This window comes from Heteronotia binoei, chromosome 13 (genome assembly GCF_032191835.1).
Source record: "Heteronotia binoei isolate CCM8104 ecotype False Entrance Well chromosome 13, APGP_CSIRO_Hbin_v1, whole genome shotgun sequence".
Taxonomy (NCBI): Eukaryota; Metazoa; Chordata; class Lepidosauria; order Squamata; family Gekkonidae; genus Heteronotia; species Heteronotia binoei.
The window spans coordinates 39,470,870-39,498,382 of record NC_083235.1 but is presented as its reverse complement, the minus strand read 5'-3'; the positions used below and the strand labels follow the sequence as shown (position 1 = coordinate 39,498,382).

General features: G+C 42.3%; 1 protein-coding gene across 1 annotated transcript in view; it reads left to right on the top strand.

Moving 5' to 3' along the window:
* Nucleotides 1-27,513, top strand: part of ANKFN1 (ankyrin repeat and fibronectin type III domain containing 1) — a 188,511-nt gene that overhangs the window by 43,841 nt on the left and 117,157 nt on the right. Inside the window, exons 4-5 of the mRNA XM_060252504.1 lie at nucleotides 6,790-6,984; nucleotides 8,910-9,023. Coding sequence (XP_060108487.1) covers nucleotides 6,790-6,984; nucleotides 8,910-9,023 — 309 coding nt within the window. The remainder of the gene's footprint in view (nucleotides 1-6,789; nucleotides 6,985-8,909; nucleotides 9,024-27,513) is intronic.

The following is a 27,513-nucleotide window of genomic DNA, read 5'->3' as shown; positions in this document are numbered from 1 at the left end:
GAATGGTGACCTCGATATTTTGTGAATGTGGAGCCAGTATTGTGTAGGGGTTAGAGTGCTCAGGTAAGACCTGAGAGAACAGGGGTCAAATTCCTGCACTGCCACAAAGCTCACAGAGTGCCCTCAGGCCTGTTACACTCTTTACCTACCCCATAGGATTGTTATGAGGATAAAATGAGAAAGCCGTGTATATATCTCTGAGCTTCCAAGAGGAAAAGAGAGATAAAAATGTGCTTGATCGATAGATGCTTTGCAACAATTAGACAATAAGTCTTCTGTGTGCCTATAAAGCTTCTTTTGGACACAACCAGCCTCAAACTTTCTGTTAGCACTCTATAAACATTAAGTGGCAGCATTAATTTGTTCATTTACTTCAAGATGAGGATTCAGCAGGATGGGGAAGTGTGCCAGAGAACTGCTACTTTAAGAAGGTCCCGCCTCCCGCCCCCCCCCCCCGCCCCATTTGTAGCACCAAAACTGCACGAGAGACTGAGCAACAGCACAATAATTAAACAGACAAATGAATCTAGAATCCAGAGCCTTGGGACTGTTTTTGATCTTGGAGGGTCCAAAAGAAAGCCAAAGAAAGACAGCGAGGTTCTGGCTAGAAGAGAGGAGGCTGGCAGCCAGCTGCAAATGGAACACTTGTCTTCTGGTGTGCATGCAGTGCTGTGTTGGCTGGTCCCAAAGCCAGGACTCGTCCAATATCAGCAGTAAAGCTAATACACTAAGAGCACTTAGAGTGGTTTATGAAACTCCCCTTTGTCTTCCTTCATGGGACTGTCTTGCTGCATTTGCGGCATATACACACACACACACTCCGTCTTTTGGCGAGGGGAGAGCAAATGACTTGCCGAGTCCATTAATCACGTTTTAAGCCATGACACACATTCTGACGCCTTACCTGTGTCTAAAAATACACCAATGGCTATGATTTTGCTTGAAACTGTCAATGCCTATATTTAGGCCTTTCCCAGCAAGCCCATAATGAGACTGTGTTTTCAGGGCTTCAGCTCCAACAGACTCTGCCATTAATTTAGAGTTAGTTAAATTAACAACATTTAGTACTGACCTGTCAATCTCCGAGCTCCAGGAAATTGCACCTTGAGGCTACTAATATTGCTGGATTTTTTTTTCCACTGGGCTGAATGTGTATGTGAGGGTGTATACTTAAAAAAAAAAATTAGGCTTTCAATGTTGGTGGACCTTTATTGATTTTCTATGTCCACAGAACTTATATTATCATTTATCCTGGCCTCCTTTAACCTTCCCTGGGGAATATTTTTTTTTCCTTGCATAGCATAGCTGCTCAATGAAAAGAGTTGTGTGCTATATATTTTTTTGTTTACTTTCCTGTCATGGTTTGTAACTGGGGGGGAAAGCCCAAGGGTGACAGGATTCAGAGTACATGATTGACGGCTGAAGCGGCATTCATTAGGGATGACAAATCTACAGGAAACACAGTCTTGAGTGTTCTAAACAGCATTTTAAGAAAGAGGCTAAACTAATTTTTCATTGACCTCATCTGTAAATAAATGCAGTCAGATGGCACACAAAAGCAGTCATAAATTAGTATCCATTTCCCGTCATTAATACAAACATGCCTGTGAACACAGAGAATATAAATCTATAACCATTTTGTTAAAAACAGTACCTACCAAATATATGTTTATTGCAATTTTTTTGATTGGGATCCCAATTAAGCCCCAAACTATACACAAGCAGAAGATGGCTGCTGTGTATTTATCTCCAGCTAGATGGGGAACTATATCAACATTTTAATCCCACCTTTCCTCTAGGGAGTTTAGGGCATAACACATAGTTCTCTCTGCTTCCATTTTATCCTCAGAGCAACACCCCTAATATGAGTTCCAATTAGATCTGCCAACCTCCAGGTGGGGCGTGGAGATCTGGAATGACCACTGTTTTCAAGACAACAGAGATCAATTCCCCTGAGGAAAAAAAATGGCTGCTTTGAAGGGTGGATTCTGTGGCCTCATAGCCTGCTAAAGTCCCTCTTCTTCCCAAACCACACCTTCCACAGGCTTCATTCTCCAACTCTTCCAGAATTGTCCAGCCTGGAGTTGGCAACCCTAGCTGCAGTGCAATCCTATGCAGCATTGCTCCAATCTAGGTCCACTGAAATCATGGGATTGCAGTGTTTAACTAGGGGGCAAACCAGATGTCTCAAGTTGGGACAGGAAGTTCCCTGATTGGACTTGCAGACAAATATGACATTGGGGAACTAAAACACCCAGGCACTCTGGTGCCCACTTTAGTTTGGGAACAGGGCACAGGGGGAGGGGAGGCTTCAGCCTGGTCCCAGCCAATACTCCCTCTAAGCTGTGATCTTAGTCTTGTGGGCAAGAATTCTACTTTGTGAACTACTGGCATTAAAGTTGTTAGCTACTGCATAGATTAGTTTGCCCTGGGGCCATTTTTCCTGAGCTAAGACAAAATGTGTGAGCTGAGGCTAAAAAACTGTGAGCTATCTCACATCAACTCAGCTTAAAGGGAACACTGGTCCCAGCATGCTTGGGAACATTAGTTCCCCAGTGGCATGTGTGACCACAAGTTGGGTCTCACTTGGTTGTCCCTAAAAAAGAGTAAGTGGCCAAAGGTCACCCAATGAAGCATTTAACATGTGGGTTTCCCCAACAGATCAAATAGTTGAACTGAGTGTAGCTGTAAGACCGCTGTATGATTTTAATGTTTACGTATATAACAAATGTCTAGATTTTAACTATATAAATTATGAAATGTTAAGTTTTTATGCTTAACTTTATATTTTATGTTAGTTTTAATATGTTGTAAGCCGCCCTGAACCACCTAGTGGGAAGGGCGGGATATAAATTACAAATAAATAAATAAATAATAGCATACAGGACTATTGCTGTTGATGGAAGACCCTTCTCCGTGCACACTGCAATCACCATCCAAATTGGCACCGCACACATGGGAATTGAGGAGAACCAGCAAGTCATGGGTGACTGTAGCATAGGTCACAGGGTGGGGACCCCAGACTAAGTTTGTATACTCTGTAATGTGTGTTAGAAACCCTTGCCTAATCCACTAGCGCTGAAAGGGATATGTGCTCAGATATAACTGGACAAATAAATATATGAAAAAATATCTTATGGGGGTGGGGGGTGTATTGTCTGTCTGTCTATCATTTATCTAATTGGGTCTCCCAAATATATCTGGGATACTTAAAAAATGGGTCCCCAAAAAATCCAGAAATATTCAGAATTAACTGGGAATATTGAGTGCTAGCATTTGCAGCCTCCCAGGACTGTTCTCCCCGCTCTTCTTCCTTGTGTTTTTGTCTTCTGGGCTTGGTATTGGTTCGCCAATCTACTTTAGATAAGCTTCTGTCAGTTTCAAAGATCTGTTTTGTTTTTGAAAGGTACATTCTTTGCTGTAGTTGGTTTGTGTGGGGTTTGCAGTTATTTTGGGTTCTCACATTTGACATTGCGGTTCTTACATTTTACATAGATTAAGATTCTTGGGTTTTACATAGTTTCAGATTCTTATGTTTTATATTGGCTGGACATGCATTGGTTTACAATAGTCTTCCTGAATTTTTGAATTTCTTGAATTTTACATATTTCATTGTGTTTTCTCTCCACAGAAAACAATGGTGTTTAGCTGGGGATATCCTGCTCAGAGGCCCACAGAATTGGACTTCTTTGTTCAATTGACTTGAAATTTAAGGGTTATTTAGAGGACAGGTACCAGCAGCTCCCCTCCAATTTTGGTGCTAGTACCTTGAAAAATACCCATCCACCCCCCTGGAAAGTTTCCCCATAGGAAACAATGGAGTAAAAAAATATCAGAAACCTGGAGAAGGGGCAGGAATCCGGATCTGAATACTATACCAGTATTTGGAACCTAAGAAACCAAAAATACTGATATATCCAGATCCAGTATAGCCAGATCTTAAAAATACAGATTTTTTGCTGCCCCTCCCCCAGCTCAGACTGCATGAACACAATCCTCATTAGAGTTTCCCCAGTTCCATTCTACCATACTGGAAGTTTGCTGTGCCTTGTGTTCCACTTCTCCTTTACTTCATTTTAAGTAGTAAGATTTCTAGAATACATTCTTGAATTGCAACATTTGCAGTTTGTCACAGTTCATTTGCATTTTCAACTTTCTCTATTACTGATCCTGTGCAACGTCAACCCCCAGCATCCCCAGTCGTGATAAGGTCAAATATATGACTGCATGGAAGCGGTCTCTGTTAACTGATATGCATATACTCTTTTGCACATTGATGTAATACTACACACAAAAACAACCCTTGATACAACTATGCACATAGTCAGATTTTTTAAATTTGTGGTGTGTCGTCATAACACACATATATACTGAAATTAGCCCTCCTTTTCTGCACTTCCTTTCCTACCCCCCCCCCCCAAAATGATTATGACATTCACTTCCTAACCTGCCATTTGAGCCTAGATGAGTGGCAACCCAAGAATGGCCCTTCTCAGTTGTACTACCCCAAACCCTGGAACTCCTTCCGCAGAGAAGGTGTCTTTGGCCAGTGGGTGAAGAAGACTCTTTAGGTTGGTTACTGGCCCCTATCCCTGGTCGTGGTGTTATGTTTTTGTGTTCAAATTTTTATTGAATTTTAAAATTTTATATACACTTTATTTTAAGGGGTTTTTTAAGTATTTGTGTGTGTGTGAGTGTGCAAGTGCTTATGTACCTCGAAGCCATGGTGATCTCCAGCGACCTCCAGAGACCCCCTACTGGGGTCTGGACATTATTTCAGAGAGGTGACTTGATGCACCTGCCTGTGTGTCCCACCTCTGGTATTCCTTTGGAGGTGTCTCTTCCAAGGACTTGTCAGGGTTGACCCTGCTTAGCTTCCAAGATCTGACGAGATCAAGCTTGCCTGAGGTATATACACTTTATTTTAAATGCCTTTTTAATGTTAAAATGTTGAATGCTTTGAAGTTCACCACCTTGGGGACCTTATGTGGGTAAAAAGGGAGCACAGAAAGGTTTTTAATAAATAAATACGACTTTGCAAAATTTTAATTTTGAGTGAAATTTTATTTCTGTTCTACTGTACCAGTTAGCTTTTCATACAGTTATGTGCCACAACACACGGTTCATACTTCTTGGCAATGTGGAAAGACACCATAACCCGTACTGAATCTGATAAAAGGCATCATCCATTCCCGAGAGAACTTTTGGTGGTCAACCATATATCTAAGGAAGCTTTGGAGAGACCTTCTCACAGCCTAGAATGAAGACTAAATGTTTGCTTATTTGTTTAGTTGTTAAGGCATTTGTATGTTGCTTTCCTTCCAAGGAATCTAAAATGGATTACTGAAATTTCCAGGCCAAATTAACAATACTCTTTCAATAAAACAAACAAATCCTAAGCAGATCCTGCTTTACAAGGCTATCTACAGCTAGCAGCTACAACCCAAGGGCAAAACAGGTTTTTGCCTCTTGCCCTTTAGCTCATACCCTAGGGCTGATGCCCCTAGTCACAGCTACCCCTGCACACAGAAAGGAGCCAAAAACAGAGCTCAGATACTCTGTAGCTGGTAATATGCACCCCCAACAGTCATCCTCCCTTGTTGTAAGAGCCCCTAGCTGTATATGCTGCATTTGGGTACCTATGAGAGTGATTGCTTTTTGCTTCACTTATGAAGAAGAAGAAGATATTGGATTTATATCCCGCCCTCCACTCCGAAGAGTCTCAGAGCAGCTCACAATCTCCTTTACCTTCCTCCCCCACAACAGACACCCTGTGAGGTGGGTGGGGCTGGAGAGGGCTCTCACAGCAACTGCCCTTTCAAGGACAACCTCTGCCAGAGCTATGGCTGACCCAAGGCCATGCTAGCAGGTGCAAGTGGAGCAGTGGAGAATCAAACCTGGTTCTCCCAGATAAGAGTCTGCACACTTAACCACTACACCAAACTGGCTTTCCACAAGGCCTGCAAGACAGAGATGTTCTACCAGGCTTTCGGCTGAGGACAGCAATGGTTTATTATGGCCAGCAACTTCTTTTCCCCCTTCCCTCCAGATGTTTGTAAGATCCCTCTCCTCCAAATCAGCATGCTGCCTGGCAGTCCAGAACCTCAAAAAACACATATAGGATGCCATCTGGATTTTATAAATTTTAATGGACTGTTGCTGCTGCTGCTGCTGCTGCTGCTGCTACACACCAGGCTAAGGGTGGCCCAACTGTAGAAGCAGGTCAAGCGCTTGCTAAGAATAGTTATATTTTTTGAGATGCCAATGAAGCCCCATGAGATCCTTTAACTCAGGTAAAACCTGAATAACCAGCACAACCATAACTTTGCAGCCATGTATTTTGGCCAGCCATTGTCCCACAAGCCCATACTGTTACATTCTCAAGTAGGCAAAGAGAACAGGAGATATATTGTACTTCTGGTGGAAGTACACTACATGTGTACTTGATAGGATTGTTGTGATAATCCTATGAAGGCAGTGAAAATCATGTGTGCTCTCCTGAGGAACTTGGAGGAAGGGCAGGATTAAAGAGTAGCAGATTCTCTGCGTGTGTGCATACATCTTGGTGGGTTAAGGGTCTGTTACTGATGTCCTCTTCCACAGAATATTTTGCAATGTCATGAAAGATGTGGGGTTGTATCTTTTGAATGGCATCTACTCAGCTCTGCCCAAAAGTTACTGGTCAGATCTGGCCACAATAGTGACTTCTTTTTTCAAAGCTGAATGAATTCAGGATATTTTGCTGTGGCACTCACTCTTGGCACTCACATTGTTCCCTTCTCCTGCCAGTTGTCAATATGGAAAGCAGGTCGACCCACCTGAGCAACTTAGTACAAGAAACCCAGCAACGAGTGAGCGATTTGTCTGCCCAAGTGATGAGCGAAGGGCTCGGTACAGACAGTGCAGAGAAAGAGAAACAGCGGAAAGCCTGGGAGTGGAGATACCGGCTCTACAAGCGCATGAAGGCAGGCTATGAACACTCCAGTAAGAACAACCAAGGCTGAAGCAATGCATACACAATATAGCCTCTATAAAGGGATCCACTGACAATTTGTTGCACAGCAATTCTCCAATTATTCCTCATTAGTATTAACTGAGTTGATCTCAGTTTTTACTGCTGCAGAAACTGGAACAGACAGAATAAGTATCCTGACCATACTTAAAACTCAGTGTGGGGTGGGATTCAAGGAGATTTATCCAACCATCTGAGAGGTAGCACAACCCCATCTATTACAGTTTAATTATTTGCAGTTATGAGATGCATTCTTAAGTCTGGCGCTGCTGTTTTCAGCAGAAAGTGAATTCTTTTTTTTAAGTGAGCTATCAATGGTCACATTCAGAAATCATGACAAACCTCTGGGATGGCCACGAACATGGCTTTTTTGCTATGCTTCCATACTGTCTCCCTTCTCCCCTCATGTGGAGAGTTTGTCTTGAGAAGCCTTCAAACTCCAATTTGCCATAACATCTGAATGCAGGCACCTGGTGAACCTTCAGCATTCAGACATCACAGCAAGTTGATTGGAGACTTCAGAAACCAGGAAGAGGGTGGGAGGGAGTACGTGAGAATGTGGCAACAAGTTGTCCATCGTGGATAAGCAGAACTCTGTTGTGACACCTGAATGCAGTCAATATGTTGTCCTGCAAACTTGGTTTTATATAAATATCATGGCCAGACTTCCGTGAGTATAAAACAAAACAAGTTCCCTTGAGATTTTATTTCTAGTACATGTTTGTCAACCCATAACATAAACTTTAAAGATAACCCTTATATGCTTCTTCATTCCATTTAATTCCTCCAGTCTCTCCCCTTACCTTCCTTTCAATACAGTTCTTGAAATTCCAGAACATTGATACAAGCTACTCTTTATTGCCATCCATCGACTTTTACAATTAAAATGGTGTGTTTATTTGTGCAGAAAGATTTTAGTTAATCAGTAAATTGATTAAATAAACCCTTTGTTGATTAATCTGTGAGGGCCAAATTTAATTGGTAGGACTCTGACTTAAGGGCATGTTTTTTCTTCTGAGGCTGTTTTGATTCTGGAATGTTACTATACCAAGAAATATGAAACATGTCCTTTCCTAGAATTAATAATAACATTTCCTTATTCAATTGCAATATCTTAACAGTTCTTTCAGTATATCAAGAAGGCACAAATGCTGATGTTTTAGCAAAGCACAGTTGTAATAGATGAATTGATTACAGTTCTTTAATTGATTGTTCTGTCCTTTATAAATCATAAATTCCCTTAAGGACCTCTTTCAACTTAATGTCAAAATGCTTTATATCTAGTGTCTTAGAGCCTAGATTTACGCTAGGATCCCAAGCAGAATTACTCTCTTTCAAGTCCACTAAAGTTAAGGGGCTTAGAAGGATCCAATTTTGCTTATTAGTTAAAGTGATTACTAATCATTTTAATGAAAAATTCAAAACATAACATGCCAGTGTTTCATTCTGAATAAAATTTGTTGCAAACTTTGTTTCAAACAAAAATTCATTTTTCACAGGGGGAAATATAAAATGTTTACATTTCAGTGTGATAAATGTGATTGCTCTTCTATTGATGGCTTGAATCAAACACTGAAGTAAAAATAAGCCCTTTGGTTTCTTTTCTGTCCCCTTCTTGACCTCTAAGAGTGTATACATGTTCCTTTATTGACTCATATTGAGGAAGCATTTGATTGGAGTGGGTGGCGGTATTCAAAAGGGATGAAGGCCACCAGTGAAACGAATGGTGTCCATCAGATCTCATTAGCATGGGCTGCTCATTAGTGTTCAAAAGGTCAATGCAAACATCTTCAGAACAAAGCTCACTACAGTTTTGACTTATTTCTTTGAAGACTCTGAGGACTGTTTGAAAGGTATTTGTTCCACATGAGACATGATGTTTTCTCTTTGCTCCCAGGAGCCCCTGAGGCACCAACCAATGTCTGCCTCATGGTAACAAGCAGTACATCACTCACTGTCACCTTCCAGGAACCTCATAGCATCAACTCAGCGGTGGTGACCAAATACAAAGGTACTGGATTTGGATCAATTATATGACCTTTCAGTAATAGTCTGGTTAAACTTAGACTTGTTTTTTTAATTTCCCTTTCTTCTGCAGCCACTAGTATTTTCCTATCAGGAATTAATGGGATTGATGAAATGTTTTTATATATCAGTGACACTTACTTTGGAAGCACTTAAATATTACTGTTATTTATCTGAAGTAATTTCAACCTGCTTTTCTCCTCAAAAGTACTCAGTTTTTGTACTTACAGAGCTTTTGTCTCAGATATTATTTCTTCATTTTTTCCTATATATTGTGAAGTCTGATTTTTTTTTTCCCAGATATGATCTGGTTCTCTCAGTCTTTTCAAATGATTCTACAAATGATTTTTAATTTATTTAGAATATGTCTATCTGGCCACTCTGTGCTCTTGTAAACTATGCAAGATAGCTTATGATATAAAACAGTGAAACAGCACTATAATAAAGCAGTAAATTAAAAAAGGGTAAGATCCTGAATAGTTTACAAATAGCATTTTAAAAACACAGCCTAAAAGCAATAATAATTGGATGGAATAGCTAAAACCAACTGCAGTGGGTATAGAAAATTAAAGGGCACCTAAAAGAATCTAGATTGGGTATCTGGTGAACCTAAGTGAAGAGAGAATTCCCAAGTATATGTGCCAGTACCACAAAGGCCCTGTCTCGGGGACTCACCCACCAAGCTTTCAGATGTGGAAACACACAGAATGGTGCCTGCAATGAGTAGTACATCATCACAGAGCCAGTGTGGTGTCATGGTTAAGAGCAATGGACTCATCTAGAAAACTGAGTTTTATTCCCCACTTTTCCACATGAAGCCAGCTGGGTGAGCTTGGGCTAGTCACAGTTCTCTCAGAGCTCTCCCAGCCCCACCTACCTCTCAAGGTGCCTGTTATGGGGAGAGAAAGGGAAAAATCTGAAGCCTCTTTGAGACTCCTTCAGGTAGATAAAAGTTCGGTATAAAACCTAACTCTGCCTCTTCTTGTTCTTCTTCTGCATAGATACATAAGGTTGAAGGTATCTTCTGAGTACCCTGGTCTCCAGCTGTGTAGGATTTTTAGGTCCAAATTGAACTTTGAATTGTGCCTAAAACAAACTGGTACCCAGTAAAGAGTGTAGCAGAAAAATAACGAGGTCTGCACAATTACTGGTTTGAAGCAAGGTTTACTTCTGGTACCAAAAAGTAGGAACCAGTCAGGCTTGCTGCCCCAAAGACTGAGTTCCAATCATTCTGTATACAGACAGTTTTATCTTAATGCCAATAAAGGTCATCTCTCTCTCTCTTTCAGACAGTTTTATCCACACAGAGGCAAGCAAGCAGGCACATGAGTTTATCTGATTTTAAAGGGTCCCTCCTTCGCAGACTTCTCCCCAGTAACATTCCATGACATCATTCCCTTACTTATCTATCTCAGCAAGGCACCTCCAAGGGGCCCTTTCTCTTATCTTGGCTAGCCAGCTTTAGACACACACCCGCTGTGCTGTGGCCACCTCTTTAATGGAAAATTACAGCTGACATGTTAAAGACAAAGCATGCTCTTAATCAATATATACATTATTATAGGGGTTTTAATTAATTATTCAGGGGCTCCCCTTCATTTTCCCCCTTTCAGTCTTCTGAAAACTTATTAAGTCTGAAGGAGACTGACCATCCTCAAAGTAATAAAATACTTTATTACTGACCAGTAATAAAATACTGTTTTCTTTCCTCTGGAGACATATACATATTAACATTTTCCCAGGGCTGAAAATCCTCTATAACAGTGCCATCTGCCTCTACCCATTTCGGCTTTTCCTTAGTGGAGCTGACTGGCAGAGTTTGATGGCACAAAGAGTGCCCAACATGCTTTCCATTCGTCCATAACACAGCTTGAGAAATACACAATTCTCCATTCACAACTGCCTGCAATTCCCAAATCTTCCTCTCTTCTGACTTTGACTCCGATCTAGGTTTATTCCATGAGATCAAGTCTGAAGGCAAAACCTCCATGCCAACCCAAGGCCACCTTTCACTCATCAGCGGACCTCCACACACCCAGCAGTTTGAAATATTTAGGGAGGCGGGTATCTGTTCAGCCAGGGCTACAAAAAGATTACTCCCAGGTTCTGGAATAACAATTTTTTTCATCCTGAGCATCATTAAACACAAACTTATACAGAATTTTCTTAGTATCCTGGACAGATGGTTTAAGCTTTGGCTTTTTCATATTGTGAGACTTTAACTCAACTGGCCAGCATACCCACTGTAAAATCGGGCAGCGGTAACTCCCTCTATAAGGTATGGTTCCTCCTGAACCAGGATATTCAATTTTTGCCTGATAATAAGACACTCCATGTTCTACACAAACTATTTTTGTATTATGCTCTGTACAAGCTCCATACACTTCCCTAGATTGAACACGCAGCATGCATTGTCAACTTTCTCCTTCCCAACATTTAGTACATCACACAGTTTGAGTACAGCATATTGGCACACAGGCAAAAATACAGCATAAAAGCATAGCAATATAAGTGCTTGCAACATGCATGATTTTTTTGGTCTTTCATCAAAAACTTACAATGAAATAGCACCTTTTTCAATTACACACTCAATACTATAAATAATTAAGGAGGCTCAAATGGGTTCAGAGTAACTAATACAAAGAAATATCTAACTCTATATGGCTCCAGAAGGCTTCCTCAAAGCTTCGGCCGTGTGTAAACGAGCCAGCCTCCGGGTGTGGCTGGAGCAAGGCTGCTGATGAAGGTTGGGAGCGCTGGACCTGCTTTCAAGCAAGTCCCATCAGCTACAAGCTGCTGACTTTTAACAGTCTTTACTGGATGGCTTAAGGCCGGATAGAGTCTTTGGTAAATTCCAGAGTCAGTGGCTTCCCTGAAACTAGCTGTGCTTTCCAATGGTCTGCAGCTTTCTTTAAATGTGATCAGTGAATCCACGCTGCCACTCCTTGGACCTTGACGGCTATAGGAGAACTTAAAAGAACAGTAAATGGGCTCTTCCATTTAGGATGTAAAGTCTTTGCCCTCCAGCTTTTAACCCACACACTGTCTCCTGGCTGGTAAGCATGTACAGGAGAATAAATCTGATATGGCAGAATCTCAAACACATACCTATTCACATCTTTTACCGCTTTGCCCAAGGCTTGCAATTCCTCATAAATTATAAGGCTCCCTAACTGAGAGAGGTCGCCCCGAACTCCCTGAACTATAGGGGGTGGTCTTCCATAAACAATCTCGAACGGCAACAGCTTAAGACGTTTGTGGGGCAGGCAGTGCAACCGGAACAATGCAATTGGCAACATTGTAGTCCATGGCAAATAGGTTTCTTGAAAGAGTTTAGAAAGGGTGTTCTTCAAAGACCTATTAGCCCTCTCAGCTATTGCTGAACTCTGTGAGCGGTAAGCGGCATGCAATTTCCAAGTAATGCCAAGCAACTTAGATACCCCTCGTACAGTTTTCTCAATGAACGATACCTCATTATCACTTTCTATAGTTATAGGCCAATGCACCAGGTTAATGTAGCAGAAAAATAACGAGGTCTGCACAATTACTGGTTTGAAGCGAAGTTTACTTCTGGTACCAAAAAGTAGGAACCAGTTGGGCTTGCTGCCCCAAAGACTGAGTTTCAATCATTCTGTATACAGAGAGTTTTATCCACACAGAGGCAAGCAAGCAGGCACATAAGCTTATCTGATTTCAAAGGGTCCCTCCTTCACAGACTTCTCCCCAGTAACATTCCGTGACATCATTCCCTTACTTATCTATCTCAGCAAGGCACCTCCAAGGGGCCCTTTCTCTTATCTTGGCTAGCCAGCTTTAGATACACACCTACTATGCTGTGGCCAGCTCATTAATGGAAAATTATAGCAGACATGTTAAAGACAAAGCATGCTCTTAATCAATATATTCATTATTATAGGGGTTTTAATTAATTATTCAGGGGCTCCCCTTCAAGAGCTTATACAACTGACAAAATATGGTCTCTGTGGCTGCCGTGTTTTGAACAAACTGAAGCTAAGAGTCCGCATGGCACCTTCATGTAGACTCTAGTCCATCTGGGATATTATCAAAGCATGTATAACTGTGGCGAAAGCAGGCTTCATAAAGTGTGACTGCAGTTGGTGAGTCAGCAAGTGATAATTAAAGGGTCTAAGTACCATCATGGAGATCTGCATTTCCATTTGTAGCTGCCATGGAACAAAAGGCATTCCCAAGTACTGTCTCCGTAAGGAAGAGTGCAGTGCTCTTCACTACAAGCAGAGCCTGAATTGGCCTGGTTATCTACCACTAGCAATTCTCTCTTATTTGGAGAGAGCTTTGGCTTATTAGCTTCTAGTCCAGCCCTTTTACTGTCTTCAAGGACACATCTGCCTGTATCTTCCCAACTAAGCTGGACATGGCTCTGCCCTGCAAACACACCAGGATGCTGGTGGTAATACAATTGAGCTGTTCCTGGACCATCTGTTCTTACTGTGGCTCTGGAGGGTGCATTACTTTTTCCTCCTTGCCACTTCTTATGTATCTGCCTTATCTCTCACTCCTGTCTCTTGGCTTCTTCCACCACTACTTGGGGAAGAAGAATGCTCTGACTGAGTCTTTCTTCTCCTTTCTAACACAGCACTGTTTTAGCTATGTGGCCTTTTTGTTCCAGTACTCTGTGTCCTCTTCTAGGCACACACTTAACACACATAGAGAGCTCTCTCCTTCCTTGTTTTCCCCTGGATTTGTTGTTTCTGACTGCCAAGCTAGAATAGTCTTTTCAGAATCTGACTTCATTTCTCTCTTGCTGTAATTCCCTACATGCTGCAAAGACTTTGTAAAGTCAGCTCCTATAAATTCACCTATGAGGTTTTGGTATCCTTAGGATTTTAGACTCTTTCTTGGTTATGATTGCCAACTCTAGCTAGGAAAATTCCTGGAGATTTGGGGATGTAGTGCCAGAGAATCTACTGTCAAAAGCTGGTGCTAAAAAAGCCCAGGCCTAAGTTGCCACCCACCTCACCTCTGCATAGGGTTACCAACCTCAAGGTGGAGCCTGAAGTTTGCCCAGAATTTCAGTTGAGATCAATTCCACTGGAAGAAATGGTAGCTTCGGAGGGCAAGTTCTATGTTATGCCACAGAGTCTAGGAGAAAGTCCTAGAGTGGCATCATATCCCCGCTGAGCTCCCCCACTCCCAAACTTCTCTCTTTCCACACATCTCCCCCAAATCTCCATGGATTTCCCAAGCCGAAGCTGACAATCCTCTTCGGGTAGAGGCACAGAGAGCAGGGCTTGTGAGGAGGATCAACTGGTGATGAGTTGGACAGTTGATGTAATTCTGTATTAACATTCTGCATTTATAAAAATTTGATTCACTACTACAAAATGATAAAAGTGTTTGTAGCTTTAAGAAACAGATTCCCTCAGTGGCTGTTGGTAGCCAATCACAACAGTCTTGACTTCTGTCAGTGAAAGGCAGAGGAAGGAAGAGGAGTTTTTCCAGGGATATTTTGACCTTTGCAGAAGGTCTTATTGAGACCAGGCCACTCTGCAACCACCGGGCAACTTGCTACCACCCAACTTGTACGACTTACCTAGGCCTGGCTGAATGCTGCTGTTCAACAGCAGTCCCTTCATGACTGCTAGTGTAGTACATTTCCATTCTGCTATGAAAACTCACTGGGTGACTTTGGGCCTGTTCCTAATTTACCTCACAGGCAGGGAGAGTATGGCCATTCATAGCACCTGGATACCTCCCAGTGAGCTAATGACCTCTCAGCCACAACTGGGTCAGCCAGCCCTCTAACAGAAGGATTAAGTCTGACCAACACAAGCCCCATGTGAGGTGGGGAGGTAGTGCCAGACAGGGGAGGCAGAACCCAGCCCTCTGGGCCTCACACAAGAAGCAAAACAGGGGAGGTGCTGATGCTAGGCTCAGCCTGCTCAAGGCAACACAGATACCGGCACCCAGTCAACCATTATGCAGGATGAGCCAGTCAGTGGTACCCAGCTTGACCAAGCCCTGCGTAAGATGATGCAGATGGCAGCAACTGGGCCAAGCCCTGTACAAGGGGAGGTAGACAGAGGAAACTGGCTGAGCCCCATGCAAGGTGAGGCAGATGGCAGGGCTCAGCCATAATTTTCCTGGGTAGAAAGTTCTGGGGTAGGAAAAGGTTGAACAATTAAGGTGGGGAGGAGGTAAAGGTAGGTCAGTTAGTGGATGGGAGAAAGAGAAGCAGGCAGAAAAGGGGGTGAGGTTATGGGGGCTTTCGTTGAAGGGAAAGAGGAAGTTGTGGGAGAAAGAGGGAGAAGATTTACTTTACAAGTCCTTGCAGGTTCTCACTTGAAAGTCTGTATTTCCCATCTGCCCTTCACATTTTGCAAAGTATCTGTAACCCATGATGCTGTGTCATTTAACAGGGTCTGCAGCTTACCCTTTATTTTCAAGGTTTAATCTTTGACTCCCATTTTGATTTCCTTATTAATGCATAGCCATTGTATCCTATTTTCACATAAAAAGTCATGGTCTTTAAACACGGCCTTGGCAATCTAGAGGAGTCTCGAGGGAATATGGTGTTCCAAGCTGAAAATAATGTGAGAATATTAACTGGCCTCGCATTTATGCATAACAATTATGCATTTAACATGGGATTGTTTGCTGTGCTGTGGAGTTTGAAAAAGCACCAGATGAACCACAGATCCCATTTGGATCACTTAAGTGCTTTTCAGAAATCCCAGCTTGCATTATGGAGAGAGTGGGCAATATTTTCTCCTTTAAAAAAAAAAAAAAGGCTACAAATGTGTCAAACTGAGAACAGTGTCCAATGATGAGCAGCAGCAAACAAGAGCCTTCTGTCATGACCCAGTTAATTATAGGGGTAGAAAGCTGCCATATGAACATCTTCTATCCAACTGGGGTCAAGGGGAGGGAAGAATTTGTTCTGCCAGACAATTTCTCTCACTATACTACAAGACTCAAGACAGTCCTATGAAACCATGGACTTTTCCCAGTGTGGAGCCAGTTCTTGACACTACACTGGGCAGTTTAAAAGAGCAGACAGAACAGAGAGAACCAGCCTCCTACCTTCGGTAAATCTTTCTTGCTTTCTTTCTGAGTTTTATGCAGTTTTTCTTTTCCAGTTTCTGTCCTGAAATTATATCTTCTAGATTTCTATTTCCCAATTTTTTTTCTTATCCCATCATTGTTTTATCACGATATTGCCATTCCTGCATCCTTCTAATCACCTGATAATGCCATCTGATATTTGGCAGGGCTACCCCTCCAGTATTAATGCTCACCACAAGTCAATCTGACTTGTAAATAAACTGCATTCTGACTTGTAAATAAACTGCATTCTTCTTGTATTTTAAGTGGAAGGAGTTCTGGTCCTCATTACTAGTCTAATTGGGTGAATTTGCACTAAGTAGCAGACAAAAAGGAACTCTTATTTTTGTTAATGGGAATTTTTCTCTAAATTAGAAATTCTGGATACCTCCCAGAAATGTGATGTTTTGACACCTACCACCCTCTTCTCTTCTCTTCTCTTCTCTTCTCTTCTCTTCTCTTCTCTTCTCTTCTCTTCTCTTCTCTTCTCTTCTCTTCTCTTCTCTCCTCTCTCCTCTCTCCTCTCTCCTCTCTCCTCTCTCCTCTCCTTCCTTTATGCTTCCACCGCCCCCTTATTTTTATTCACCGCCCCCCAATTGCACCCAAGGCTACTACCACCCCCCTGGATTGTTCCAGCGCCCCCCAGGGGGCAATATCGCCCACTTTGGGAAACACTGATCTGGAGTTAAGGAACAGACTGGTCCAGTTTGTTGCAACTATTCTGGTATGAAGTTTGCTGATCTGGTTGCCTTTGTAAGGCTGTATCATATGTTCCATGAATGTATACCCCCATTGCCTGGAGTGGTTGAGACATATTTCATTGCATATATACACACTGTATATGAACATGGAATCCAAAACCAGTCTTAGATGCATAGTACGCATACATAAAGTGGTACCCTTGAGACCCTGGAGAGCCGCTGCCAGTCTGAGAAGACAATACTGACTTTGATGGACCAAGGGTCTGATTCAGTATAAGGCAGCTTCATATGTTCAATCTTGCTGCATTGAAATCCATAGGTAGATTTATGAATACATAGAAGATTTTTGGAAGAATATTTGTTGTAATGGTGATATCCTATTAGGCTGTTACGTCATCTGACACAGACTGATTTTCTGATATCACTTTATGGCAGCATCTCAATGGAACTGGCTATACTGACAGATCCAGTAAGCACTGAACCCATAGTGACATGTCTGGACATCTGTGACAACAGTCATATGTGGAGTCTTTTTGCCATGCAAACTCTAATGTGGGTTATGTCACACGGAGATGGCCCCAAATCACTTTGAAGTGGGCCATTTGCTTGTCTCTGTATTCATAAAGAATGTTATCATACAAGCATAATATAGGCTGACTAATTCAGTTGGTGGTGCACCAGAAATAATTTGGCTGCATTAGTGGCTCAAAAACAACAAAAATGGGATGAGTAGTTCCTTAGGAGAAAAAAGGCTTGAGCCTCAGCAAGAGCAGCATAGCCAAAGGAACCACTCAGCTCAGCTTGTTCCAAGGCCATTTGAGCTTTTCAATCCATCCTTAAGAAAGGACGGATAGTGATTTGGGTGCCACAGACTGCTGAGGTGTGGTGGAGAATCCAACATGAGATTATTGGGAAGCAGAAAATGATGTGCTGCTAGCTATCCCGTCTTCTCCCCAACCCAGATTTTTAGATAAAATGATAACATGATTACTCCTTTTCTTATGCACACATCCTCCAAAAATTCAAGGTGCTGGGACCTAATGCTTCCATCAGAAAAACAAGAACAGAAAAGCTAAATGTGTGTGGAAAAGTTAAAAGCTACATCGCAAATGTGTATTATTTTGAATAGTACTCTCTTTATCTCACTGTCAGTTGTAAGTTACATCATTTTGGGTAGGCGTAGTAGCAGTGAAACTGTTGCTATTCCAGTCAAAGATACATATTTATGGCAAGTGGATTAATTGATGCTCTGGAGATTTTGCCTGCTTTGTGGAGCCAGCATAGCAATCCGTCAGTCTTTTTATCTGCTTTCCATGGTAGGTTCCATGCTATCCATTTTGTCTGCAATTGCCATGATTTGTTCTTTAATTCCTTATGAACTGTCTAAATGAAAAGGTAGCCAACCCAACACATGGGTTTGCTTTTTTCAGACCTGAGTTCTGTGGTGTTTTTGTTTTTTGTTTTACCCTGTTACAATGCAATTCCAGCAGCAGGCTATCCCATATGGACAGCTAAAGCACAAGTCTGAGACCAACTGCACCTTTAAGACCAATGAAGTTTTATTCTGGGTGTAAGCTTTCATGTGCATACACACTTCTTCAGATACATTGAAACAGAAGTCATCAACTATTACATATAGGTAGAGGGTGGAGATGGTGTTGCCAGGAAAGCAAATTAGAGAAGATGCATAAGTAACTGAATAGTAAATATAGCTGAGATTGAATTAAGGCCATTGGTAAGACTTGAGAATAGCAGCAAGTATAGCTAAAATTCAATTAAGGCAATTGATAAGACCTGTAAATAGTAGCAGACTAGCTTACAGCATAATCAAAGAGTTTACAGATACAAGAACTGAATGACATTAGCATGTGTAGTAAGATAAGAAACCAATATCTCTGTTAAGCCCGGGGGTTCCATTGTCCTCAGTACTGTAATAACTTGTAACTCAGTGGTATCCCATTCTAGTCTGTTTCTGAAATTCTTTTGCAATATAACAACCAGGTCCTTCACTGAGTGTCCTAGAAAGCCGAAACATTTCCTAGCTAGGCAGTCTCCTGTTTAATTTGGGGAAATCAGCTAAATTGGAGACAAGTGAGAGGGAGTAACTGGGATGTCCACCAATGTATACCAGGCTTTTCCTTTAGAGAACTGTCAAAACAAATGAGGCTGAAGTTCAACTTGACAGGTGTTTTATTTTAAAAGAATAAAAGAGCAAAACATACACACAAGACACACAGAAAACAAACAAACTAACAAAGAGGAAATCAGGGAGGAGGGGAAGATAGTGATTTTGGGGAAGGCAATATTTACCAGTTTCAGAGAGCAAAGTTCATGGAAGGCAGCATTTTATGGAGGAGAGGACTCACACACAAGTGAGGCTGTGGGGCTGATGTCAAGAACACACAGAGAGAGACTGCTGGCTGTGTACTCCAAATATAGACAAAATGCTGCCTGAAGGCAGGCTGATGTGCTCACCCCCAAAATAATACCATGATGGGCTTTACAGGGAATAGAAAAAGATTTGGGCAAAACCTTAATGAGCTTGCTCGATATGAACTAAAGGTATTAATGTTCCTTGATGACCCTTGAGTATAGGATGGGAGAAACTACTGGGTTGTAGGAATAGTTGTCAAGTGTTGCTAAATTGGGGTAAATGGGCAAGCGAAAGCATGACCAGGTGTAAACAAGTTTAATCCAAGGTGAGGTACTTTTTAAAATTATGCATCTTTTTAGGGTGGGGAGGAGGGTCATTAGTGGGTCAGCCATACTGGTTCACCTTCCAAAATATTTCCCAAGCTTGTCTCTGGCCAGCATTCATTGTGTTTGTACTGAATCCATTTTGGTTTCACTCTTAGGCCAGGCAGAGTCCTGCGCTCATAATTTTTAGGTGATATGAAAAAAAAGTGTTCATCTCTCTCTTAGCGCTAAACTGTCTTTCTGCAGGAGGAGGGAGTCTGGCTGCTAACAGAAGTGTTCTCCTTAGGGTTGCCAAGTCCCCCATGGCCTCCGGTAGGGGATGTTTTTCACACATGCATAATGATGATGTCACTCACAAGTGACATCATCACGCCAGTGATGTTGTGTGCTGGCCACTCTAGAAGCTTCTGGGAAAACTCTATGGTTTTCCTGGAAGCTCCTAAAGAGTTTCCCTCCCAAATTGCTAGAGCAACCAGAAAAACCATAGAGTTTCCCTGGAAGCTCCTAGAGCGGCCAGTGCGCAATGTCGCCAGCGGGTTGGGGACTTCTGGAGTGGAAGAATCCCCCCCACCTCACCTGGGAACTTGGCAACCCTGGTTTTCCTGCAGGTTTTTCAGTTTTGTGATTCTTGATATCAGATTTATGTCAATTTATCCTTTGGAGTAGGGTTTGACCTATTTTCCATGTGTAAAAAACTGAAATGCATTGGCATTTAATGGTTTATATGGTATTAGAAAATGAGCAAGTGAATGAGCCTGAGATGGTGTACCTAATGTTGTCTGGGTGTATGTGGCAGCAACGCTGGCATCTGGGTTTATTGTAAGCTCTGGTACCAGGGTCCATGTTCAAATTAGGTATTGCATTATTGTGGGTGAGTTGTTTAAGATTGGGGAAGAAAAAGTTTGCCCCACAGTACTTGTGAAAGAGAATTGTAATTATCCAATAGAGATTGTAAATCACTGATGATGTTATTGTCTCTTTGGGACCTGTCTTGCAACAGGTTTTCTTTCAGTTCCATTCTGGTTTTCTTGACTTTGTCAGATGGATATTTTAGTTCCAAAAGGGTTTGTTGTTCTGTTGCAAAAGAACAGCAGAGAAGCAAAAAATAAATAAATCATAGTATAGAACCACTCGAGATGGTGTACAATTAGAAATAAGGATGCTTTGTGTCACTCTTTAATGCTTGAACGAATGTGACTTATATATCTCTGAAAGGCAGATAAATTTCCTAGCAGAAGATCCCCACCACCACCACCACAAGTTGGATCCTTCAGGCTAATCAGAGGTATTGCTTGTGTGTTACTTTGGACCTGGCTTTTGTTTTTGCAGGGAGGGGAGTGGGTTTAAACCATCTAAATACATTAAAAGATATATAAAGACAGATAGTTGATCCTTCTTGCCCTCCATAGTCTGAAGTAAGGTTGCCACTGAAACATAGGGACGGTGGCTCAGTGGTAGAGCATCTGCTTGGTAAGCAGAAGGTCCCAGGTTCAATCCCCGGCATCTCCAAAAAGGGTCCAGGCAAGAAGGCATGAAAATCTTCATCTTGAGACCCTGGAGATCCGCTGCCAGTCTGAGAAGACAATACTGACTTTGATGGACCGAGGGTCTGATTCAGTGTAAGGCAGCTTCATATGTTCATTCCTTGAAGCAAAATGAACAAATTTGGGAATTCCTTCCTTTTCTGAAGAAATTCAAAGATGTTTCTGTTGCACCAGTGAATCGCCTCAGGAAAAGGGGTGCTGCATACCCTGTGGCTCCTACTACATTTCACAAAGCAAAATTCAAAGCAAACAATAAGTTTTTTCCTCAGAAGAAACATCTGAGGAATGCGGAAAGAAGCCCAAAGTATTTTGCTGAGCTTATATATTATTTTATTTTTGTTCTCTTGAGCTCTTTGATGGCATAGGCCCATAAGGGCTAGGCCTTACAATGTGGGTGATTATGTTGTTCAGCTCTGAGACCCTGGAGAGCTACCCTCTCTCAGGTAGAGACTACTAGACTCAACTGCTCCTTTAAACCATAATGTAACAGTAAGTCACACTGGTAGGCTGAGATCTGTGTTTATGTTTGCTTTCATTTCCCTCAGCTCATCCTTTAGTCTCTGAGGCTCCATTCATCACCTCAAAGCTGGCGTTTTTGTTGGAGAAAGAAAAATTTCACAGCTTAAGTGGCCCCATGCTGAGGAGAGAATTTCTTTGATCCCCAAGCACCACCTAGTAGTGTATTAGCAAGAATTTAAAGATTTAGTAAAAGAAGAGGAAAAAAATAATCCTAAGCATAAGTGCTAAATGGACCTTACTAAGAGAGGATTTTTGCTTTGTTTTGTTTTGTTAAAAATAAAAAAAACAGTATTCTGAAAAACTATGGGGGAAAGATATTTTATTTTGTGGTCATCTTGACTCTAACTTGCTGATTATTTAAAGATGGTGGGGCAGTGGGCATGTCAGGATATGTTGGGCTCATTCTCCTTAGAAAAAGACTCTCTATCTCTGCTTATTTATTGATTTATTTACTTAATTGATGGCAATATGCTGATGTCACTCAGCTCTATATTTCTCTATCCAAATCTCCTGATGATGCAGTAGACATCTTGAACCATTGCCTGAATGTGGTGAGCCTGCTTCGGCAGGAAGGGCGGGATATAAATCCAATTAAATAAATGAATGAATGGCTATGAATGAGCAAGCTGAAATTTAAATCTTGACAAAACAGAGGTAATGCTTGTTGGGAATCCTGATATCTTGAAGAACAAAGTTTGAGTCTAGCAGCATCTTTAAGACCAACAAAGGAGAAGTATACATGCACACAAAAGCTTGTACCTTGAATAAAAACATTGTTGGTCTTAAAGGTGCCACTGGACTAAAAGTTTGTTCAGACCAACATGGCTACCCACCTGATACCTTGAAGAACACCATGCTTTTAACGTTGATGGAGTTCAGCTGATCCTTGTGGATTCAGTTTAAAATGTTGAGGTTATACTGGATCCAACATCTGCTGGAAAAGCAAGCCAACACAGTTTCCAAAAACTTCCTTCCAACTTTGTTGAGCCTGGAAGATGTCCTCCACCTGGCTAGTCTGGCCACCTTATGCCACAAACCAGATGATCATAATGGTTTTTACATAGGTCTGACCTTGAAGGCAACTTGGAGATTCCAGTTGGTGCAGAATTCTGCAGTTTGATTATTATCAGGAGCTACGCAAAGCATGGATGTTACTCCCATTCATCAGTCACTCCATTGGCTTCACATAATAATGATAATATAATAATAAACTTTTATTTATATCCCGCCCTCCCTGCCGAGGCAGGCTCAGGGTGGCTCACAAGACATGGAGTGTACCATGATTATAATAAATACAATTATACAATAAAATACAGTTAAAACACATTAGATAAATAAATTAATTAAAACCACTACAAATTAAAGGTGCTACAGTACAGTACATATACAGTACATGTCCTGAAAGTGACATCTAGCCATTTTGAGATATATATCTCAAGATGGCTAGATGTCACTTTCAGGATTCCATCTTATAAGCCAGTTGAAAAAGGACAGTTTTACAAGTCCTGCGGAACTGATTGAAGTCCCGCAGGGCTCGCACCTCCTCTGGTAGTTGATTCCACCAATGGGGAGCCATTATTGAGAAGGCCTGCTCCCTCATTGTTTTCAGTTTGGCCTCCCTTGGTCCAGGGATTTTTAGAAGATTTTGAGAACTAGATCTCAGTGCTCTCTGGGGATATATGGAGAGAGGCGGTCCCTAAGGTAGGCAGGTCCTCGGCCATATAGGCCTTTAAAGGTAATAACCAGCACCTTGTAACGAACTCAGAACACAATTGGCAGCCAGTGCAGCTCCCGCAGCCTAGGCTGTACATGTTCCCACCGAGGTAGTCCCACTAACAGCCTGGCTGCCACATTCTGCACTAGCTGCAGTTTTCGAGTTCGGTACAGGGGCAGCCCCATGTAGAGGGCATTACAGTAGTCCAACCTCAAGGTGACTGTTGCATGGATCACTGTTGCCAGGTCGCTACGTTCCAGGAAGGGGGCCAACTGCCTCACCCTCCTAAGGTGGAAAAAGGCAGATTTAGCAGTGGCTGCTATCTGTGCCTCCATTGTCATCATCAGTTACCAGGTTCACTTCAAGGTGTTGACTATCACATACAGAGCCATGCATAGCCTTGAACCTGCATATCCGTGGGACTGTCTCCCTGGAAATGGATTCTCAGTTGTGGCTCACACCTTGAGGAATAGTCTGCTTGAGAGATTCTGGAAGGCTCCCACTCTGCTGGCATTCTGCAAAGTATGTAAAACAGAATTGTTTGGGAGAGCATTTCCATAAAGCTAATAGGGCTATATTATGATGGAATGGCTTAGGGAGGCACTTTTATAAAGGGAATGGGATTGTGGACTATACCACTGTATATATGTTTGCTGCTTGTATTAACCTGCCCTCACTGCACTGTGTTCTAATTATGCACTTATCTAGAAGACCCAGGTTCATATCTCTACTCTGTCATGGAAGCATGTTGGGAGACTTTGAGCCACTCAGCCACTCTCAGCCTAACCAACTTCACAGAGATGTTGAGGGGATAAAATGGAGGGGGAAGTGAACAACATAAGCAGCTTTGTGTCCTCACTGAAAAAAAGGCAGTGTATAAATGAAGCATATAAATAAGTAAATGTTATTGGGACCTAAATGCCATAGTCCTGCAAAAGAGTGAAAAATATCATTTTGTTCTGAAGATTTATTTGTATCATGAAAAGTAATGGATGATTGGATACAGGGCTTTTTTTCCTGGGGGAATGTAGCAGAATGGAGTTCCAGAACTTCTTTGTGGGGGGGGAAATTCTTTTAAAAATGTTTAAAAGTTCATGAGGGGCACCTGTGTGTTTCTTCTTCATTCCCCTCTTCAGAATTCTGGCACCTCTTTTCCAAGAAAAGAAAAAAAAAAGCCCTATCATATAAAAGGAAAAAGCAAAGTCATGCTTTGGTTGAACAGAAGCACTTGCTAAACTAAATGTGCCAGGAGTTACTATAAGTTCACTCTGCTGCTTATGTAACTGGGTAACTTCACAATTCACACTGTAACTGGGTAACTTCACAATTCACAATTATGTAACTGGGTAACTTCACAATTCACACTGTTCTTTAGCTCCAGATTACAGAAATTATCATTAAATAACAATATTCACCCAAAGCATCTCTGCTGCCATGAAGAGAAGTGTCAGCTGGAACTCACAACCACAGTGTTCTCATCTTGTATACTCTGGAGGTAGTGTTGCAGGAAATTCACCACAAAGCAGCACTACATAGGTTAGGTGAAGCAAACAATTCTTTATTAGGGTTCCAAAACACTTAGCTGAGTCTAGTGACTCAAAAGGAGCTAAGCGATCTTCAAAAGCTGCAGAGAGGTTAAATACCTTTAGAATACATGGGTGGCATGATACATATTTTTGTCTCACACTACAATTTCCAGCGGGGATGGTTAACACCTTTTGCACCTTACATGTTTCCTGTTATTCTCAACTTCTTGCAGTTTCAGCGTATATTTCCTGTTAACATACATCTAATACGTCATGGAGGTTCAGCTGCCCTCTTCCCACAACCTGTCTTCCTGCGTGGGTGCAAGTTAGTAACAAAGAACATATTTTCTTTTTCATTTCTGCCTTATCCCCCCCTTCCAGAATTCTATCTGGATCAAAAGAGAGAGAGAAAAATCTGGCTATCTTGCCTTATGGGCTCATGGGTACATCATATGGCTCCTCATTTCTGAGGGGAACCAGATATTCAGTATTCAGTGCATTCACATATACACTTTTTCGTTCTTTCATGAGCATGACTGGCACAGTTTTTGGGACAGGCTGAAGTTCTTTTACAACTTCAGTGATCATTCTCTTTATGAGAGGGGGCAGGCAGGGCAGAATCAATAGGCCTCCGAATCCCAAACCAATCATTAACAAAATGCTTTTCCAATTTCCAAGCAAGTTTCCTAACCATCCACCTTCATCCATAATGCCTGACCAAGTCTGAACAGGGACATGTGCCAGCTTCCGCATTTGGTCAGTGATTTCTTCAATGGCTTGTTCACTATGATCTATCTGAAGACAACAATTACTGAGATTAAATTTTCCACACACTCCTCCTTCAGCTGTTAGCAAGTAATCTAAGGCTAAGCGGTTCTGATACACTGCAGTGCGAAGCTGGGTATTGGTCTTTGCTAATAGGTTCAAAGCTAATGACGTTTCAATGGTTATAATCTCCACAACAGCTTGCAATCTAATAAGGTGGTTCAACGTATATATGGGAGTTCTATAGCCCCAGGATCCGTCTGCTGCCCACGTGGCTCAGTCATATACCTGTATAATCCATTCTGGAGGTCACTCGTTATCCTTCCAGGTCCCTATTTCTATGGTCAACCCCACATCCCTCTTGACCGGGCTGGCTTCTTCATACACTGGCACCCCCAGCCTTTCTCCCATCCTGATTGGTAATAGGAAGAAGCTGGGCTTTATAGATGCCAAAGCACATGCCCCGATCCAATTAAGAGGTAACTGACTGTAGGTTGCGCTACCACATACCCAGTATAGAACATCTGGGGCATGCCATGCTATGGTAGCATTACAGGGGTCTTCCCATAGCTGGGACAGGTGGCTGAGTGGTTTTATTAAAGGGGTTGACAGGCTCCGAGATCATGGAATTTCTAAAGTCTCGGAATCTTTTGTTCTTGGTACCATTGCAAACCCAACCAGTCTCGCAGGCTAGATCTCCTACTGGGATCTCAAGTGGCCTGGAAGGCAACCGGATAAAGCAGAAGTGTTTTGGAGAACCCAAGTGTTTTGGAGAACCTATCAAGTTTTGGAGAACCCATCTGTTGGGCCGTTCTTTGTGGGATTATGTAATGTTTGGATTTGCGCTAATTTTGGTAAGGTTATACTCTCGAGACTCCCAGGGCCACTGCTCTCCCATATTGGTACCTCCACATACATAGCAGTTTTTCACCCCTAGTTCAGTTACTATTCTTTCAGCCAGATCAATGAATAGGATTTTGGTAACCGGAGGTATCCCAATAACCATGCTCATTTCCTTAAAGAAGGTTGTGTGAACCCAGTATTCCTTCTGAGGAGAAGGCCTATGTCCCTGGGTGACAACCACTACTTCCGCATAGGGGTCCAGGCCATTCCATCCACCCCGATTCCCACCATTGTGGCTGCTTTTCCTTCTTTAACCCCTCCACTCCATGTCAGTTACAATCATGTGTTTTGCAGCTAGAGTTCCGGGGGGGGGGGGGGCATAGAAACAGGGCTGCTGTCTTCATCTTCTGCCCTGTCACTCAGGTGGCATCTAGGGCCTGTGGGAGACCCGTGTACCAATAGTGATATGTTCCCCTGATCACTTGGTATAGATATTTTTGCTCCACCCTATAGCCTCTCTCCCAGTCAGCCACGCATATTCTGTGGCTTCCTTTACTCCAACTGATGGCCTTGCAGACATCAAAACATACTCAAACCATCCTGTTTGACCCAGTGGAAGTATTGGTGGCTAGCAAGAGGGATTCTTCAACCAGTGGGTTTGTGTCTCCCCATCATCCCTTTGAATATGCGTAGATTGACACCATAGACTGTATGGAGACTGCCTGAGGTTCATAGCAAGTGACCTTCCCCTGTGAATTACACACTTGGTAAGTTGTGTTATGGTAGACACACGGGGCTGCTCGTGTACCACTACACTGATATGTTGAGTGGTAAACCAGAGTTTGGGTTACCTTGCCACTGCCTAGGGTGGTAGTTAAACAATGTTCACATGGGTCTAGTGTCTCCCCCCCCCCCCACTGCAATGGCTACTAATATAATAAATGGCATCAGCTGGTTCCAGTTCATCTTCGCCTTGTGCGTAGACCTGTTAGCTTCTGGTGTAACAGGAGCAAAGGACTGCAGTCAGGATTGCAGCTGCTGTCTGTGATCCTCAGCCGCTTCTGGTGGGCTGGAGACCAGGGGT